Genomic DNA, 18,272 nt, shown 5'->3' with positions numbered 1-18,272 from the left:
TGCCGGGGCCTGACTTATCAAAGGAAAGTGTGAACAATCCAACGCACCTAATAATCTTGATTTCATTACTAAATATAAATAGAGTCGATCAGTTGTAAAGTTCGCGATTTCTGAAATCTTTCTTTGTTTATTATATTTAGAAAATACATAAAACTTGGTTCTGCAGAAACTTTTGTCAGAATTCCATTACATATCTGAAGACGGTTCTTGTTTTGTTTTCTCAAATAAAAATAGAAAAAAACTGTTTTTCAAGAATAACTGTGATCATGAAACGTGTTTTTTACTAAATATATATATATATACATACGTTGTTTAACAGAAATTCGAGGAGAAAAAACAGCAACACAAACCAATATGGAGACAACTGAATTTAATTAAACTACGTACAACACACACAAGTGTTACAATTACATAGTACTGAAAGCACTGTCAACACATTTGGCACGTGACTTTGCTGTAACGCTATATGTATATTTACGATTTTAAGTACTAAAACATATATATATATATGTACAAATATTTTGTAAATCACATAAAAAAGCATAATTCTGAGTCGCTTATCTTGAAGTCCAGAATATGTAAGTGAAAGTAATAAATAAAAAGTTCTCTTATCATTGTTATGTGTGTCTGATAATATAATTTATAGTATTACAAATGCATACCGCGTGTTTATACAGCTTTATAGTGAGACTAATTTAATAACGTATAAACAAGGCCGGCACATTTCGAACCAGCCAATCACAGATGAGTAAAAGTTTTATTATGACGTTTCATCAGTATTTAGTCTAAAAATAACTGAGGTTTTATTGAACTGCTAATAAGTAATCTGATTCAAAATTCTGAATATTTTTAAATGCAATACTTCAAATTTTATAACTTTTTTGTTACTATGTCAGAAAACGAATCTTTTATAATTATACTGCTTAAAAGTTAAGCGTTTTCGTAAAAAAAATTAAGTGAACATATTAATAAATAAATATATTCTCTAAAATATTTTTACATTTGCTATTAATATGTAGGATTTTGTAAATGATTTGATTTTATGTGTACACTTATTAGCCTTATCAAAGTTATAAGACTTTTTATTGTTTCAACCTTTTGTCACAATTATGTACATGATGGAAGCGTATACGTATTTTATATTTATGGAAGCCACTAAAGTTAACTGCCTCCATCCATAGTTTTGAGCTACTGACCAAAGGAATGAAAAACTGGTCAGCAGCACTGTGTCACTGACCATGGATTGGTCGCGCTTATAACTCATACATAGCATGTGAGAAACATATAATGTAAATAACATGATAATTAAAGTAAGGTGAATAACACTTAATATGTAAGTCATTTACAGAGTACAGATTATCTTATTGGATGTGAAAAGTTACAAAAAGAAATTTTGAAGCAATAAAGTTTGCCATTTATATTTCAAGGTAAAAACCAGCATGACAAACATTACATCCTAAAAAAGTTGTCAGATATGGTTATGTTATGTTTTTTTTCGAAATACCACAACTTAAATATAATGCAAATTAGAAAATAATTAGCATTTTTTTAAAGATATAAAAGAATATGAGAGATTAAATGTTCAGCAGTCGTTGATAACAGTCATAGAGATGTTTTAATTTTGACTTTAACTGCTTACAGAAGTTCGAACCTTGCTACCTGGTAGACTATAAAGTTATCTGAGGAAATTTTAACTCTGAATGTTAAAATGAAAAAACAGCCACACAGTTTATCTTCGTATACAGCCATTACTTCACTACATATAATTATTCCTTCAAAACTCTCTTAAGAAAATGATATTTTAAACTGTAACGAAGAGAAAGCAGTACAATATCTCTGCATACTTTCCAAAAACGTCAAATGTATCCAGAACATGCAGAATTTATGATCGCTTTTTTTTTGTCAAAGGGAAGGAGCAAGTTATGTTTAGTTTATAGAAATATGTACCGTAGGCGTAGCTTAACCTTGAACTATGAAGTCTGCATACTTAAGTCGTTAACATTAAAAACATTTCACAAAATGTCAACAGAATTGTGTAATTCATGTTGACGTTTTTTCTCTCTCTTACCGTATCTCTTTCACAAATGAGTCGGTATGTTCTTGAAGTGAGTCAGAGGTACACGAAAACTGACCCTTACATATTATATAAACGTTACTATCAGGGTTGTTTCTCTGTGGAAAGACAACTGTTAGCTTATGAGACAAATATTAAAACATGTTATTATCTGGACTGTGTTTTGGAGGAGGGGTAGACAGCTTTTGAGTGCTCATGAGATACGCATTAATTAAGTGTTACTGCCTGTTTTGTTTTGTTTTTGCAATGAAGCAACCGTTTGTTCGTTCGTGAACAAACAGCAAACGTTACTATCTGGATAGGTTTGTTTTTCTTTTGTGGGACAACATTTTCATTGCTTGTGAGACACACACATAGTAAACGTTACTGTCTGGATAGGTTTGTTTTTTTTTTGTGGGACAACATTTTCATTGCTTGTGAGACACACACATAGCAAACGTTACTATCTGGATAGGTTTGTTTTTCTTTTGTGGGACAACATTTTCATTGCTTATGAGACACACACATAGTAAACGTTACTGTCTGGATAGGTTTGTTTTTTTTTGTGGGACAGCATTTTCATTGCTTATGAAACACACACACATAGCAAACGTTACTGTCTGGATAGGTTTGTTTTTTTTTTGTGGGACAACATTTTCATTGCTTAAGAGACACACACATAGTAAACGCTACTATCTGGATTGGTTCTTTTTTGTGAGGAGGCAGCTGTTTGATTATTCATGAGTGGTTTGTTTGAGATGTAACATTTTTTTTTGTATTTTAATCATTAAACATTTTTGTAACATCACTATACATATATACAGCACATTTTTAGAATGTAATTCAAATTATTAAAGTAATGTATAGATATTATAATTTCATAATATTAGTACAAACTTGACTAGGTTATACTCTAGGTAACAAGCAGAAGAGAAAAGACAAAGGGATAAAACACGTATTTTGGACATCCACCTGCGATTTTGTTGTCCTGTAGAGGTGGTAAGGCAGCCGTTAAAATATTATCAAAACCTGTTTTTAACCAAGTCTTATAACTTTCTTATTTCCTGTTTAATTATGCTTTTAGCCACTGGCGCTTATTCCATTTTTTTCAACCTCTTTGTCCCAGTATTTACGTGTAAAAAGTGGTATTCGCCACCCTACTAGCAAGTTCATCTCGCCACTGCAGCATGTATTTCATGTATACACAGATCTATGAATATGGGTAAGTCTACTTATTTCGACTTTAATCCTCGATGGTTTTCTGTCAAAATAAAAAAAAAAAGCTTGGCTAATTGACATTAAACAATAATGGTAAAAATTATGACCAGTTGAAAATTAATGTTCGTAAATTTGCAGTTCTTAAGAAAAAAACATAGCATACATTTCGTTAGACTCTAACAGTTAGAACAATGTAAACTTTGGGAAGTGAACTGTTTGCTACCAAACCAACCATAATATATATCACTTTGAATGAAAAGTTTGGGGTTTCTTATTTGTTTACGAATAAAAAAAAGATCCTAGAAATTTGAGCTACTGATAATTCCTTCTGTGTTTTCACTGAGAAATGATAGAATATTTTCAAATTTAATATAAATAAAATTGTGGAGTGAAGTGGAAACTTAAGGATAGAAATTACTAACACAACAACATTTCGCATTTTCCACACTTATCACATTTCATATTATCACTGCACGGAGCAGTAAAGTACAGTGTTATTCTACTCTTTATGTTGGACTGGGGGAACCTTTTCGTTAACAGTCACTGCCTTTGAGTTATCTGGTTGAAAGATGGAGTTTGTCAATTTGACTTCAGCTACGGCCTGCTGTGTGATAGACTGATCACGCGCCCCACGTTTTACTTCGCTGTTGTCATCATAACCATCAGGCATCCAGTCGAGCCTGTGAGATACCCGAAGCAGTTCCCTCGGGGATGATGATTTCAATTCAGTGGAATAGCCAGGGGAATGTTGATGAGTTATGACGTCACTGTTGGAACATGGCAAGTTACTGGTTGAACTTGGCCTCATACGACAGTGGTTTCCTGCGCTTTGTTTTTGTATTTTCCGGTTGTTTTGGTTTGACAGAGATCTGAGTAAAGCTGGAAGACTTTTCAAGGATAGTTTCTTCAGACAGTTGTCAGAAACAACTTTCCGGCTGGGGGACAAGTTATTGTTCAATCGAATACTGGTCATGCTTTGAGATTTGTTGTTGTAAACGTTGTCTGTACTAACACTGAGATGGAATGGATCATAGACGTTGTCAGTGCTCACATGAAGCTTTCCCTGCCTTTGTCGTAAGTTTCTGCTACAACTTTCTTTTAGACACTGATACATACCATCTCTTTCATCAGCTTGGTCTTTATCGCTTGTTGAGTTCTGGTTGATAGCAATTTGTGGTTGAACTGTATCATTTTGCTTTGCTCCTCATGAGTAGACGAATCGGGAACGGATGTATCATTGGTATTTGACGAGTCTACCTTTTGATCCCCTGTAGATTGATCACTAGACACAATGACATGATCATCTTTATAATTAGAAAGTTCACTACTGTCTTCATGGCTAGTTTCTGCTAATCTGTTATAAAAGCAATTAAATTTCTCCTCGAGTTCTTTGCTTTTGAAGGTTAGAGGTGGACTTCTGTCTCTTCTAGAACAGCTGGGACATAAGGCGTCTTGTCGTAATGTAGAAAATGGAGTAGACTTTTGAATGCCTCTTATGTCAAACCCTTTGACTGTTTGCCGCTGACTACATGTTTCATCTATAGCTACTTGGCGGCAAAGTCGAGGTTTATCTCGAGAAATGTTAACCGTTCCTCGCATTAAACGAGCTGATGGCTCTCCAGTGATTGGTGGTTTTTCGCGCACACCCGCTAAGGGCCGACTTGACTGACCCGTCTCCGTTGGTCTCGCACGTTCTCGTAAGGTGGAGAGCATTGGACGAGGATTTGAGGAATCACTACTTACGCTGGATCGTGACATCCGGAACGTGGAGGTAGACGTAGAATCCTGACGACTACAGGAATCCTGGGAAAGCTTTCGCGTTATGTTTGAATGTCCTACTCGTTCCAGTAAACGTAATGGTATATTGCCTTGTCTCCAGCTATCTGATCGGGAAGAAAAGTTTTCACTGGATATACTTGACGCTCGCTTCGTTCCATATTGTATTTTTTTCTGAATCTGTGCTATAGCGTAAGTGTAGTCGTTGCTTTCTGGCTCTTCAGACTGGTCATGACACATGAAGTACCTCACGGCCAACCTCTTCCACTGACTCCTCCTATCTAACAACCTAGCTCCATCAGCAACCTTATGTGCGCCACAGTAACAAGGTGGAATATCACTTCCAGCGCTTTTCCTCTCAACGGCAGAATTTGTGTTAGCTGGTGTGAGTCTGTTAGAGAAGTTGGAGCTGTGACGACATCGGCCAATCCCACGAGTCACCCGAGACTCTTCTATTCTTTTGCAGATCAACACGCAGTCTTTCTTAAACTGTTTGGTAAAGATGGCGTAAAGAAATGGATTGGCACAGCTATTGAGTGGTAGAATAAATACCGTAAAAACTTTAGCTTGCTCTAGGGAAATAAGATTCAGTCCAGAGACAGCTGTTAAAGAGAAGAATGCTATTGGAGCCCAACAGATAAAATCAGTAAAGACAAGAAGAGCCATTCGTTTAGCAATTCTTGAATCGTTAGAATTCCAAGCTTGCGATCCTCTGATGGCGCAGTACATCTTCAAGTAGCAGCCCATCAAGATAAGAAAGGCCACACCATTGATAAGGATTAGAAATACAACGTAACCCAAGGATACCATTGGTTCAGTGTCAAAAGGAAGACAGACGGCGAATTTTCTGTAATCACTCACTCCAAATAAAGGCAGTAACGCCATGATGAGAGCAAATATCCATCCGCAGATCATGATGTAGCCAGCGTGTTTGAGAGAAAGTCGTTTGTTGAGGTGCATGGTATGTGTGATCGCATAGTTCCGTTCCAACGTGATCACGGACAAGGTGTATACTGATAGTTCGGTGCTCAACACTCCGAGAAATCCAGCTATTGGACAGCCTAGTGATGTCTGCCAGGCTATGGCATATACCTGTATAAGAAAACAAAAAGATTATTTCCTGATGTGCTGATTGTACTACGTTATTTATTTCTGAGGTTGTATTACTTAGTTATAAATAATAAAACAGATGTTTTGTTGAGCTTTTGACCCATTATTTTTCATTCGATTTAGCATATTAAATTTAGTTACCAAATTTATCAATGGTAGTTTGAACGATTAGGCTAAAAATCAAAATTTGTAAGCCGAATAACAATTTTTATAAGCTTTTTAAATTATTTCCCATAACATGTGTTTCTTTGATTTATTAAGACAGTATGTTTTATAAGATTTAATGTACACATTTTAGAAAGCATTTATTTTAATACGAAATATATTCTTAGAAAACTGAAAATGTTAGTTTTGTTTCTTAAACTGTCAGTTGTGGTAGAGTTGTATGACTAGTCTGTTATTTTATATAACTATTTTACTTGATTGCTGCATATAGCACATAGCTATACGAAAACTGTATGAGCTAGTCTTCCCTAATTGAATTGTGATAGGCCAGAGGTTAGGAAGCTAGTTAACACCACCTACTGTCAACTCTGTATACTGTTGTTAGACCAATCAGTAGGTCTTAACTGTCACTTTTATAACTCATTGAAGCTGCAGTATGCTGAGCTTTACGTACATATATATTTACTTGTTGCAGTAATAAGAAGCGAATCACAGAATTTCAGCTCCACAATTGGGCACGTTAGTCACGGGTCACGCTCAACCTTTATTATTTGTAAACTATTTCTTTGTTTGTAGTTAAGCACAACATTACGCAATGAACTATCTGTGCTCTGTCTACTAGAGGTATCAAAACTCGGTTTATAGAGTCGTATGTCTGCATACACATTGCTGTATCATTATGGTAATCTTCAAACTAATGAACTTATTACTATAATAACCAATTGTTACGAGTGAGTTTTTGTAAACAGTTATATTTAAAAGGCAATTTGTATATATACAATAAAAGGATAATATTCTGTGAAAACATAAAGATGCTGAATATACCTCAGTTGTTTACGAAAACATCTCTTTAAAAAAGGACGGGTACATATTTGAGGACATTCTAGCTTATCTGAGACACTAACGTAAATATATTTAGAAACTCCGGTGTACTTTTGTGCCTCCTTTTCAGAACTAGTAATTATTAAATATCTAATGGAGGTGTAAAAAATTCTTAAAGTTGTTTTGTCAGTTCAGTTGGTTTGCTCCTTTTTCCTTTCATCGAACGTGGACAGACGACGAATTTTTGATATGAACAAGTAAAATATAAACGATATATACTGATACAACTACCTAGCTATTCACTTATATCTCTAAAACTTCATACCACGTGATTATACACAATCTCTCTTATAGGATCTCTTTAGTTTTATATTTACCAGTATATTTTGGCCCACCGTGTCATAACTAGTCACAATTTGTAGATGTATAAGATACAACGATCAAAGAGTACCAGTATCATAGTGTTGAAGTAATTTAACGATCAGTACAAGAACAGCCAACTCGATAGTACCTCGTAAAGATTATGTGTAATTGTTGCAATGAAATATGAAAACAAAACTATTAAATATCATTAAAACTACTTGAAATATACAATTCCGTTTTATAAGAATATATTACGATAGTTTGATTTTAGATTAAAAAGAAAAAAATATTAGATTACAATATTCAGGTGGCACAGAGTATGTCTGCAGACTCACACTACTAGAAACCGCGTTTCGATAACACCTTATGGACAGAGCGCAGATAGCTTTGTGCTTGATTCCATTCAAAATAAATATCATTCAATTTTTCTGATAAATGTAGCTGGAAATACTACTCACCTGGAATTCACCAAGAGTAGAAGCATCTACAACTGCCAGAACTCCAAGATAAATACCCATGAAGAAGTCAGCTATTGCCAGGTTGCAAACCAGGAATCTAGGAACATCCATTTTGCTGCGACCAAACAGAAGAACAGTGACAACGACACCATTTCCGAGCATGGCCAATAGAAATACAATCCAAACGCCGCATCGTAATGTCCACCAATCAAAGAGGTCTTCACATGGCATAAAGGGATCTGTAAGAAACGGAAAAAAAAACAAAACACCAGGGCTATATTGTTATTGGCATAACACTTACTGTTTTACTAATAAGCTGAAACACGACTTGTATACATATTGGTTTATTGTTTTCTGTCATATATTTTACAGTAAACCAGAATCTTCAACAATTTGGCTTACTTATTTGGTGCTCCCCATTGGCATAGCGGTATGACTGTGGACTCACACCGTTTAAACCCGGGTTTCTATAATGTAATGGAAAAGGCTCAGATAATCCATTGTGTAGCCTTGTGATTAATTCTAAACAACCAAAAAAACAAAAACTTACATCCTTGTGCAAATTAATTGAAACAAGAGGAAAATTACGATTTTTTCAATTTTTTGTGTTTTATTTCTGAGAATCCAAAAATTACTCACAAATTAATACATGATATGACCGCCTTTACTTTTCAAAAGATCATTAATCCGCTTTGGCATCGAGTCCACGAGTTGACAGCAATCTTTACTAATTTTTGGATCGCGGTACCACACTCAATTAGCTTATCTTTCGTAATCTGAGGATCGCAGGTTCGCATCCCCATCGCGCCAAACATGCTCGCACTTTCAGCCGTGAGGGCGTTATAATGTTACGGTCCATCCCACTATTCGTTGGTAAAAAGAGTAGCCCAAGAGTTGGCGGTGGGTGGTGATGACTAGCTGCCTTCCCTCTGGTCTTACACTGCTAAATTAGGGACGGCTAGCGCAGATAGCCCTCGAGTAGCTTTGTGCGAAATTAAAACAAAAACAGACATGAGATTATAATACACGCTTATATTTACTTCAAAGGGAGGTTAAAACTGTCGGCTTTTATTAATAAAACATGACAGAAGTAATTTTCTATCTCAAAACGATCTCATTACTTCCATACATACAATTGTTTATATTTTTACAGTATTGAGTCTATAATAAAAAAAAATATAGGGTTTAAAAGTATCAAAGTGTAAGAGCCGTAAAACATAAATGCATTAGCGATATAGTCGTAGTAATAAAAGTAGTTATTGTGTGGTATTTGTAATAGTATTAGTTATGCATTTATTTATATTATTTTATTACACACCTGGTTTAGGTATACACTGTATTGGATAATCAGATAGTACAGATTCTTTACTATTATACACAGACTTATAATCTTCAAAGTATTCCTCTGCATACTGAGCTATGTTATTAGGGACGCTGTAATCTCGAGTTCCGGTCTTCCATAGCTCATCAGCAAACTTCTCAAACTTTGACGATAAATTTTCTGCAAGTAAAGATTAAACATTTCTTATTATTTAGAAGGCACCCTAATCTAATTCTAGTTTAATAAAACGTTCAAAATACAAATGACACTCGAAACTTGCTGGCCTTTAAGGAACTGATTTGATCGTTCTAATCCTATAAATATCACTAAGCGATAAAGTGATGTGTGTGTCTCAGCCACTTTGATCCAAGACTTTGTTGATGAAAATTATATAAAGTTTTGTGTCTACGGGTGGTGATGGCGCATAAAACAAACAACTAGTTTATACATATATTGCTGGTAAACTTATTTGAATGTTGGTTTCATTTTATTTCAACCAATATATTTATTTTCACTCTCGTGTTTATAAGTATGTATTTATATATATGTTTTTAGAAGCAGCATAAATTACCTCGGTTGGCCAACTTCGTGAGATACGGTTAGGATTAAAACCGAAAATCTGACGAATCAGTATATTTCTTTGTTCGTTTGATTTTTATTTCGCGCAAAGCTACTCGGGGGTTATTTGCGCCACCTTTCCCAAATTTATTAATATAAGACTAGATGGTTTGTTTTGAATTTCGCGCAAAGCTACACGAGGGCTATCTGCGCTAGCCGTCCCTAATTTAGCAGTGTAAGACCAGATGGAAAAACAGCTAGTTATCACCACCTATTGCCAGCTACTGGGCTACACTTTCACCAACTAATATTGGGATTGTCCGTCACATCATAACGTCCTCACAGCTAAAATGACAAGCATGTTTGGTCTAACGGGGATTCGAACCCTCGACTCCCAGTTTGCGAGTCAAGCAGCATAATCTTCTGATCATGCTAGACCAAATCAAGATTTATAAAAAAAATATTTAGTTGGACATAACTCAAATAACTGTTTTGTGTGTGTTTTTCGTTTTATTGAGTAATACATTCTCATAACGTTTTATTAATTTCCCAAAACGGCGTAAAATATACTTGTTGCTGTAATCTGTGAATACAAAGAAATCACTTGATAAGATGTTATTTGCCTTGTTTCCATTATGTTTTACTTTTTCTGTTACATCAAACGCTAGGTGCGTCACATTCCATTCACATGCAACTTTAAAAGGTCATAAATATATTGATTAGAGTAATTCCTTCTTCTTCGTTGTTTTGTAAGTTGCATGTAAGAAATTCCGAACTATAGCATCAATCATTTCTTTCTACAGGGCTGTAGCACTTAGTGGTCAGCATGATTTAAAACAAATTGAGCAGATTCCTTTGGCGGACATCTTGTCTCATTGTAAGTGATGCCTGTACCAAAATCAAGTTACCGTGAAATCGATTTTTTATAAAGTCACTGCTGTTTTTATATTTGTGTTTATTTGTATATAAATTAAACATTATGCATTTTGGAATTGGAATGACATTAATAACATTTGTTTAGCGTTTTATGTTCAAATAAACAATGAATAATTGCGCCAATATGCTAACATGAAATAACTGTACTGCAATAGCAAATGGATGTAAATTTTTGAGCACATGTTAACATAGTATAAGCTATATATATAAAATGTAAAGATATTTGCACAAAATTAGCATTATTTATGTATCTGATGCGTATTTTTAATTGCAATGTATATATACATATATATTTGATGTCAGTATAGATACAAAATTTACATTGATTATTTGTTCATAAAAACGCCACAGAGCAACATATTAAAGACTTATGAAAGTTTTTATAAAGGTCCAACAATTGGTCTTACAATAACATTATACGTTTATTTATTGAAAGTATTAAGTACGGTGAAGTTTATCACTGACGTAAACAAAGCAAAAAAATGTAAAGAAGTGACAATTTTAATTTATCTTTTTATCAAATGTGAGTCGTACTTATTAAAGGCTTGATTTTAGGTTTAAGACAAGTGAACTTATAGATATTGTCGTCCTTTATTAAAATTGTTTTGTATTGTTCTAGAAATCTATTGCTTAAAGAAGTACTATTGAATAAAGATACTAATCTGGCCACAAATGTTTTATGGGCTTCTGCTAAAAATAAAAAAAAGGCTTTCATTTTAGAGTAACTATAGTTCATCAACGACATTATGATATAGACAGCTGTCGAGTACGTTATATGAAAACGATTTTGAAGTATCATAACGTCGTTAGTGTCCACGTCGTCTCAAGTTTAACGACTGTGATCTTGACAATAGACCGGCAGCATATTACCACTTTCTAGTGGCCTTCATAATTTGTACATTGTGTAATTTCCTAATGCCAGTTTGAAAGTATAATCACGCACAAATTCAGAGGAGACGATTTGTCCGACATGTCTTCATATGGAACAACATGAATACCCATTTTATTATCCACATATTTGAGGTGCACAACGGTTGAATGAATATATGTCATAAGCAATTTCTGAAGAAGTGAATCCCGTCGATATTTCCAATGGATATCGTTTTTTATTAATGCCTAGAACACGTAGACTGCTTTTGCAACTAACTTTTGTATTCATGGATTCTTATTTGTTGCAAGTTGGTGTACTTTGCTCATCACAAATGGGATGCAATTTGTTGCAAGTCTCCTTCTGGATGGTTCTGGTACCCCAAGTTGATCCATGCATTTTTTGTTTTTTAACATGGTAAAGTACAAGGGGTATTCTTCTGGAAAAGTTAAATCCTTGATATAAAAATATCTATGCTTCGAAAAGGGCTGTTGCATTACCTTGCAAATAGAGATCAATTTTAGAAGTCATCACACTACCTACACTACGCTAAGTAGTGTTCGTTTGTTTTGGAATTTCGCTCAAAGAACTATCTCCGCTAGCCATCCCTAATTTTGCAGTGTAAGAGTAGAGGGAAGGCAGTTAGTCATCACCACCCACCACCAACTCTTGGGCTACTCTTTTACCAACGAATAGTGGGATTGATCGTAACATTATAACGCCCCACGACTGAAAGGGCGAGCATGTTTGGTGCGACGGGGATTCGAACCCGCGATCCTCAGATTACAAGTTGAACGCCTTAACCCACCTGGTAATGCCGGGCCCCTAAGTAGTGTTAACATTTAGTTCTGATATATACAGTTCCACTGTGACTTATTGACTTGCATATTCAAAATCGTTTTCATATAACATACTCGACCCTTTCTCTCTATAAACATTTCAGTTGCCACATGGACTATGTCGTTAAAGTTAACAGAGATGAACAGATTTGTTTCTTTGCTGTTAAGCACAAAGATACACATTTGAAGCATTCAGTCCTAACTGCTGATTCAGTGGGAAGTAGGTGAACAGATATCGATTAGATTATTATTTTTAAAATTATAATTAAAATTTACATAGTTGTAGAAATAGAATGTCTTACTGTAGCCTGGCCAGACATCAGTTATATTAATATTCCAGACACTCATGTCTACTTCGTCCTTGGATAGCCACACAATAGTCTCTTGTAGAGACGCGGGACTTGAAGTGGTTTTGTAAATTTTGGCCAAAAAAATACAGCAATGGTAGGAATACGATAGAGCAAGAGTGTGAATCCATGGAAACGAATCCGGAGAAGGAAAGTCTTTAAGGTTCGGGTTGTTGAAGGTTTTGAGTTGACGCAAGTTGTGTAAGCCTTTGGTTGGAAGTGTAGAAAAGTAGTTATTTCCTAGGTTTCTGCAAAAAGTAAAATAAATTCATTTATACGATCTTTTCCATGATTTAGAAACTGAGAAACCCATTCTCACTTTTACTAATACTTGAAAATGTAACAATAACGTTTGAAAACGTACAAAAACATTCATGTATACAGTATAAAATATTTAATATATTTACTATAACCGTTAATTACAAAATCGCGATGAATGTAACAAAACTGGCTCAACATGTATGAATTTGAGGTACGAATATAACTTAAAATATTTCTATTCATACAAGTTAAATATACAATTGGTTACATCATTATGAACCTTGCCTTACACTACCTTTCATTAGGATATCAGAATTAATATAATGTGGTTTTGAATACGCAATATAAGAATGCGTTTTGATCGATTGTAGCCATGTAGTGAAAGCGTACGATCTGCTACTGATTCAGGGGTGTCGCTTGAAGAGTACAGTGGCGATACTCCTATGATCGTGCTGGCCTAAAAAATTAACTGAAATCACCGTTCTGTTTATCTAACCATTTGTTGACAATATGGACATTATGGAGTTCATAGTATTGTCTTTGAATATGAATATATGAATATGTTTTGTAAACAATGGCGGAAACTCTGAACACGATGAACAAGAAAACTTAATTGTTGTCACGAGACGTTCTATACACCATTACTAGGCCTTTAACATTTTACACTATCAGAAAATTTATTTTTCCAATCATTCAATGTCTACAAGGAGTGCTCTAAGCACCACTGAAATCGTACTTTCGTGTTGGTTCTGAGAAAAAAAAATCTTAGAACCACTTATTAATTCTCATTCGATGGCTTTAGCAATGTCTTCAGCATGGCAAGGACGGGGATATTCGAACCCCGATGAATCGGTCAACTTGAAACAGCATGACGTCCGATGCACTTCAAAAGTTTTTTTTTTATCCTATCTCTCTCGGGAATTTATTGGCGGTTAGCAGTCATAGTGTTTTTTTTAAAGAACATGCGTTCCTTGTCGATTAGCTCAGCATGGTCCAGGGGGTTAAAGTGTTCGACTTGTAATTTGAGGGTCACGGGTTCGAATCCCTGTCGAACCAAATATGCTCGCCCTTTCAGCTGTTGGGACGTTATAATGTGGCGGTCAATCCCACTATTCGTTGGTGAAAGAGTAGCCCAAGAGTTGGAAGTGGATGGTGTTGACTAGCTGCCTTCCTCTATTCTTACACTGCTAAATTAGGGACGGCTAGCGCAAATAGCCCTCAAATAGCTTTGCGCGAAACTCTAAAACAAATAAATCCTTCTCGATTATCATTGATGATAGGCTGATGATAGTAGACTTGAATATAAAAGTCAACGAAACAGTCTTTGATGGTAATGTTTTTACTCAGTAGACATTCACTCTTAAACTGCTTTGACAGTTAATTGTATGTTTTTTAAATTTCGCACAAAGCTACTCGAGGGCTATCTGCGCTAGCCATCCCTAATTTAGCAGTGTAAGACTAGAGGGAAGATAGCTAGTCATCACCACTCACCGCCAACTCTTGGGCTACTCTTTTACCAACGAATAGTGGGATTGACCGCCACATTATAACGCCCCCATGGCTGAAAGGGCGAGCATGTTTGGCGCGACGGGGATGCAAACCAGCGACCCTCAGATTACGAGTCGCACGCCTTAACACGCTTGGCCATGCCGGGCCTTTGACAGTTAAAGAGATAGTGTTAATTTTACCCATTTTCTTACAGACCAACCAACTACGACAATTTATTTGGTGTAAAGGTTTCACCTGACACCTCAAGTGATCAGTGTTTTTTATACATGCAAATCATTGGAATCTTTCACAAATTAGAAATGTTTTCTATCAGTAATTATTTATTCATTTATATTATTTATCAGTAATTATTTATGTTTGGTGTAACGGGAATTCGAATCCACGACCCTTGGATTAGGAGTCGAGTGCCTTATCCACCTGGCCATGCCAGGCCTATCTTGCGAGTGTTGGTAATATATTCTAAGCAAAAATATTAGAAAAGTTCGGAACTGTGTTTTAAACCTTGGGCAGAGGATTGTATTCATGTGGACGTTTTATACAGTAATGTTTTCTTGTTTTCACTGAATCTATATTATTATTGATCTAATAGCAAAGCTACATCAAGCTTTCTTCTGAGTCCGCCGAGGAGAATCGAACCCCTGATTTTAACGTTGTAAATCCGTAGACTTACTGCTATACAGCGGGTGACAATATTATTGAAGTAAATACATTACTGGACAAAACCTAAACATAGAGAATACTGTGTAAAATTATTGTAACATGTCACTCATGATTTACTTGAGGGAAGCCTGTTGGTCAGCAGCTCCCCCAAGAATCCTTAAGTTAATCTTGTCTGATATGATAAGGAAATCTTACTGTCACTGTTGTGCTACAGCCACTGTATAAGATTTCAGAGATCTTTTTTTTACTGCAATAGGCCTTCTAAACACGAACCCTTTGAATTTACCATGTTGGCACGTCAACTGCCATTTAAAATATAATATATTTATGTCAAAGTGTTCTAATTTAGTATCAAAACAGTGTCAATACATCAGCTGTTTAGCTATGCATGGATGAAATAGCTGTAATCTAGTCCAAGAAGGAAATGTCTCACTGTAATTTTTTTGTAAAAGCATAGGTGAGTCGGATATACATTAATGGAAACTTAGACCTTCGTAAACGTGACAGTGTAGTGTCAATTGGCATACAGTTCTGTTCTAAACATAAAATTTAATATCTTATAGACTTTTTAACTTCATGAACCACGGTGGCACTTATCTCTCAGATATCCTCATAATTTATCAGTTACTATAAAGATGCAAACTTTACATTTAGTCACTTGCTGTAAATGGTTAATTTTGTTTGTTTGTTTGATTGGGAATTTCGCACAAAGCTACTCGAAGGCTATCTGTGCTAGCCGTTCCTAATTTAGCAGTGTAAGACTAGAGGGAAGGCAGCTAGTCATCACTACCCACCGCCAACTCTTGGGCTACTCTTTTAACAACGAATAGTGGGATTGACCGTAACATTATACACCCCCACGGCTGGGAGGGCGAGCATGTTTAGCGCGACGCGGGCGCGAACCCACGACCCTCGGATTACGAGTCGCACGCCTTACGCGCTAGGCCATGCCGGGCCATATAAATGGTTAAATAGGAAACATATTTGGTATAGGAAGCAAGAAATAGTTACAACTTACAGATCTCGTAACTCTGACACCGGCAGAAACGCATCATGGTCAATGTGTATGATTCGATTGTTCTTTAAATCTCTGAAACCAACAACAATTACAAAATTAAATTTTGTTAAAAACACGTTCACAATTTCAACCTGTTATCTGGTTTTATTTTCCTTTGCTCTCTCTATATATTTATATAATTATATTTTTGTTTGTTTGTTTGTTTGTTTTTTGAATTTCGCGCAAAGCTACTCGAGGGCTATCTGCGCTAGTCGTTCTTAATTTAGCAGTGTAAAACTAGAGGGAAGGCAGCTAGTCATCACCACCTACCGCTAACTCTTGGACTACTCTTTATCAACGAATAGTTGGATTGATCGTTACATTATAAGGACCCCACGGCTGAAAGAGCGAGCATGCTTGGTGTGACGGGGATTCGAACCCGAGGCCTTCGGATTACGAGTCGAATGTCTTAACCACCTAGACATAATTTTATACAAGAAACAAACTGAAACAGTTTTAGTACTTTATTTTAAGTTATATTTTAACAAATTATACTTTTATACCTTCACACAGTTCTAAAATTAATAAACAACATCGTAGGTTTAATTTTGAACTGTTTATTGCTTCTAAGTAAAACATAAATTTAGATAAAAATATTATTCAAAGAAATTTGACTGAAGAATAATCTTATTCAGTTTAGAGCCCGCCATGGCTAGGTGGGTTAAGGCGTTCGACTCGTAATCTGAGGGTCGCGCGTTCGAATCCCCGTCGCACCAAACATGTTCGTCTTCTCAACCCTAGGGGCATTATAATGTGACTGTTAATCCCACTATTCGTTGGTAAAGGAGTACCCCAAGAGTTGGCGGTGGGAAGTGATGACTAGCTGCCTTCCGTCTAGTCTTAAATTGCTAAATTAGGGACGGCTAGCGCAGATAGCCCTCGTGTAGCTTTGCGCAAAATTTTTAAAAAATCTTATCTTATACAGACAGATAATTAACGTAACTTTATAAAGTATATTTTAAAAAAGTATGAATACTCAAAGAAAATTCAGAACACAGATTTTGATTTTTCTTAGCTTTAGGTGAAAAGTAACCTCAAGAAAATAACACATTTGTACGTCTAACATGATTATATAAATAGTTCAGTAAACGTCATTGCATCAAATATTATAGGAATTACATTATTTGATTATATTGAAATATAATAACGGTTCATCAGATTTATCGTAATTGCAAAACATTCACAAATCAGATTTGAATCAGAAACTCGTTCCATTCAAAAGATATAAACAGTTATAGGCTCGAGCCTGGAATCTAATCACAAATTGTAAGTAACCATATACTTACAAAACATGAAGATTGTTCAACCCAGCAAATGCGTTCCTACCAATGCGTTCGATATGATTATCACCTAGGAAGAGGTCTATTAATTTATTTTGTTTTCTGAATGCGGATTCCTCCAGGTGCACTATGTTGTTGTAGCTTAGGTCACTAGGGGCAGAAATATAAATATATATACTATTAAATGAATTACATGATTTTCAAAACAAACCTTCAGTTTTTGTGGTTCAGTATGTGTGTTTGTAATTAAGCACAACGAGACACGATGGGCTGGCTATCTGTGCTCTGTCCACCACGAGTATTGAAACCCGGTTGCTAGCGTTATAAGGCATGTCGCTTTGCCAGTGTGAGACGTTATGGTTTAGGTATTTTTAATTAATCAAAATTCAAAGGCAGTAATAGATTGATATCGATTTACGTAATCAAACCTTTGGCGTTTAGTTCAAGCGTATATGTTTTAAATTACCTTCAATTAAGATGTTTGTTTCCGAATCTTTACAAAAAGTATATCTAGATGTTTGTGGACAAACATTTCAAGAGATAAGCACAACGGACATGAATCAGAAAATTATATATGGAATTATTTCGAAAGCTAACCAGATAATAACAATATTGGTTAACAAGATTTCAGTACGGATGACACTAAATCGTGATTGGTGTTTATCACTTAC

The 18,272-nt window shown here is 35.4% G+C and overlaps 2 protein-coding genes across 3 annotated transcripts in view; both read right to left on the bottom strand.

Moving 5' to 3' along the window:
• Positions 1-357: 357 nt before the first annotated feature.
• LOC143244543 (uncharacterized) overlaps positions 358-18,272 on the bottom strand; it is a 90,010-nt gene continuing 72,095 nt past the window's right edge. For both annotated transcript variants that reach the window (XM_076489431.1, XM_076489442.1), the window contains 6 exons: positions 17,608-17,751; positions 16,283-16,354; positions 12,790-13,082; positions 9,284-9,466; positions 7,966-8,204; positions 358-6,139 (listed from right to left, as the gene is read on the bottom strand). In XM_076489431.1, the coding sequence (XP_076345546.1) occupies positions 4,370-6,139; positions 7,966-8,204; positions 9,284-9,466; positions 12,790-13,082; positions 16,283-16,354; positions 17,608-17,751 (2,701 nt within the window). In that variant the 3' untranslated portion in view covers positions 358-4,369. The remainder of the gene's footprint in view (positions 6,140-7,965; positions 8,205-9,283; positions 9,467-12,789; positions 13,083-16,282; positions 16,355-17,607; positions 17,752-18,272) is intronic.
• LOC143244546 (uncharacterized) lies at positions 3,771-4,244 on the bottom strand. The gene has a single exon (XM_076489455.1). It carries the CDS (start codon positions 4,242-4,244, stop codon positions 3,771-3,773), a length of 474 nt encoding a protein of 157 aa, XP_076345570.1.

Source organism: Tachypleus tridentatus, chromosome 1 (genome assembly GCF_004210375.1).
Source record: "Tachypleus tridentatus isolate NWPU-2018 chromosome 1, ASM421037v1, whole genome shotgun sequence".
NCBI classification, from domain to species: Eukaryota; Metazoa; Arthropoda; class Merostomata; order Xiphosura; family Limulidae; genus Tachypleus; species Tachypleus tridentatus.
The sequence above is the reverse complement of the archived record's forward strand: the minus strand, read 5'-3'. Positions and strand labels throughout refer to the sequence as shown.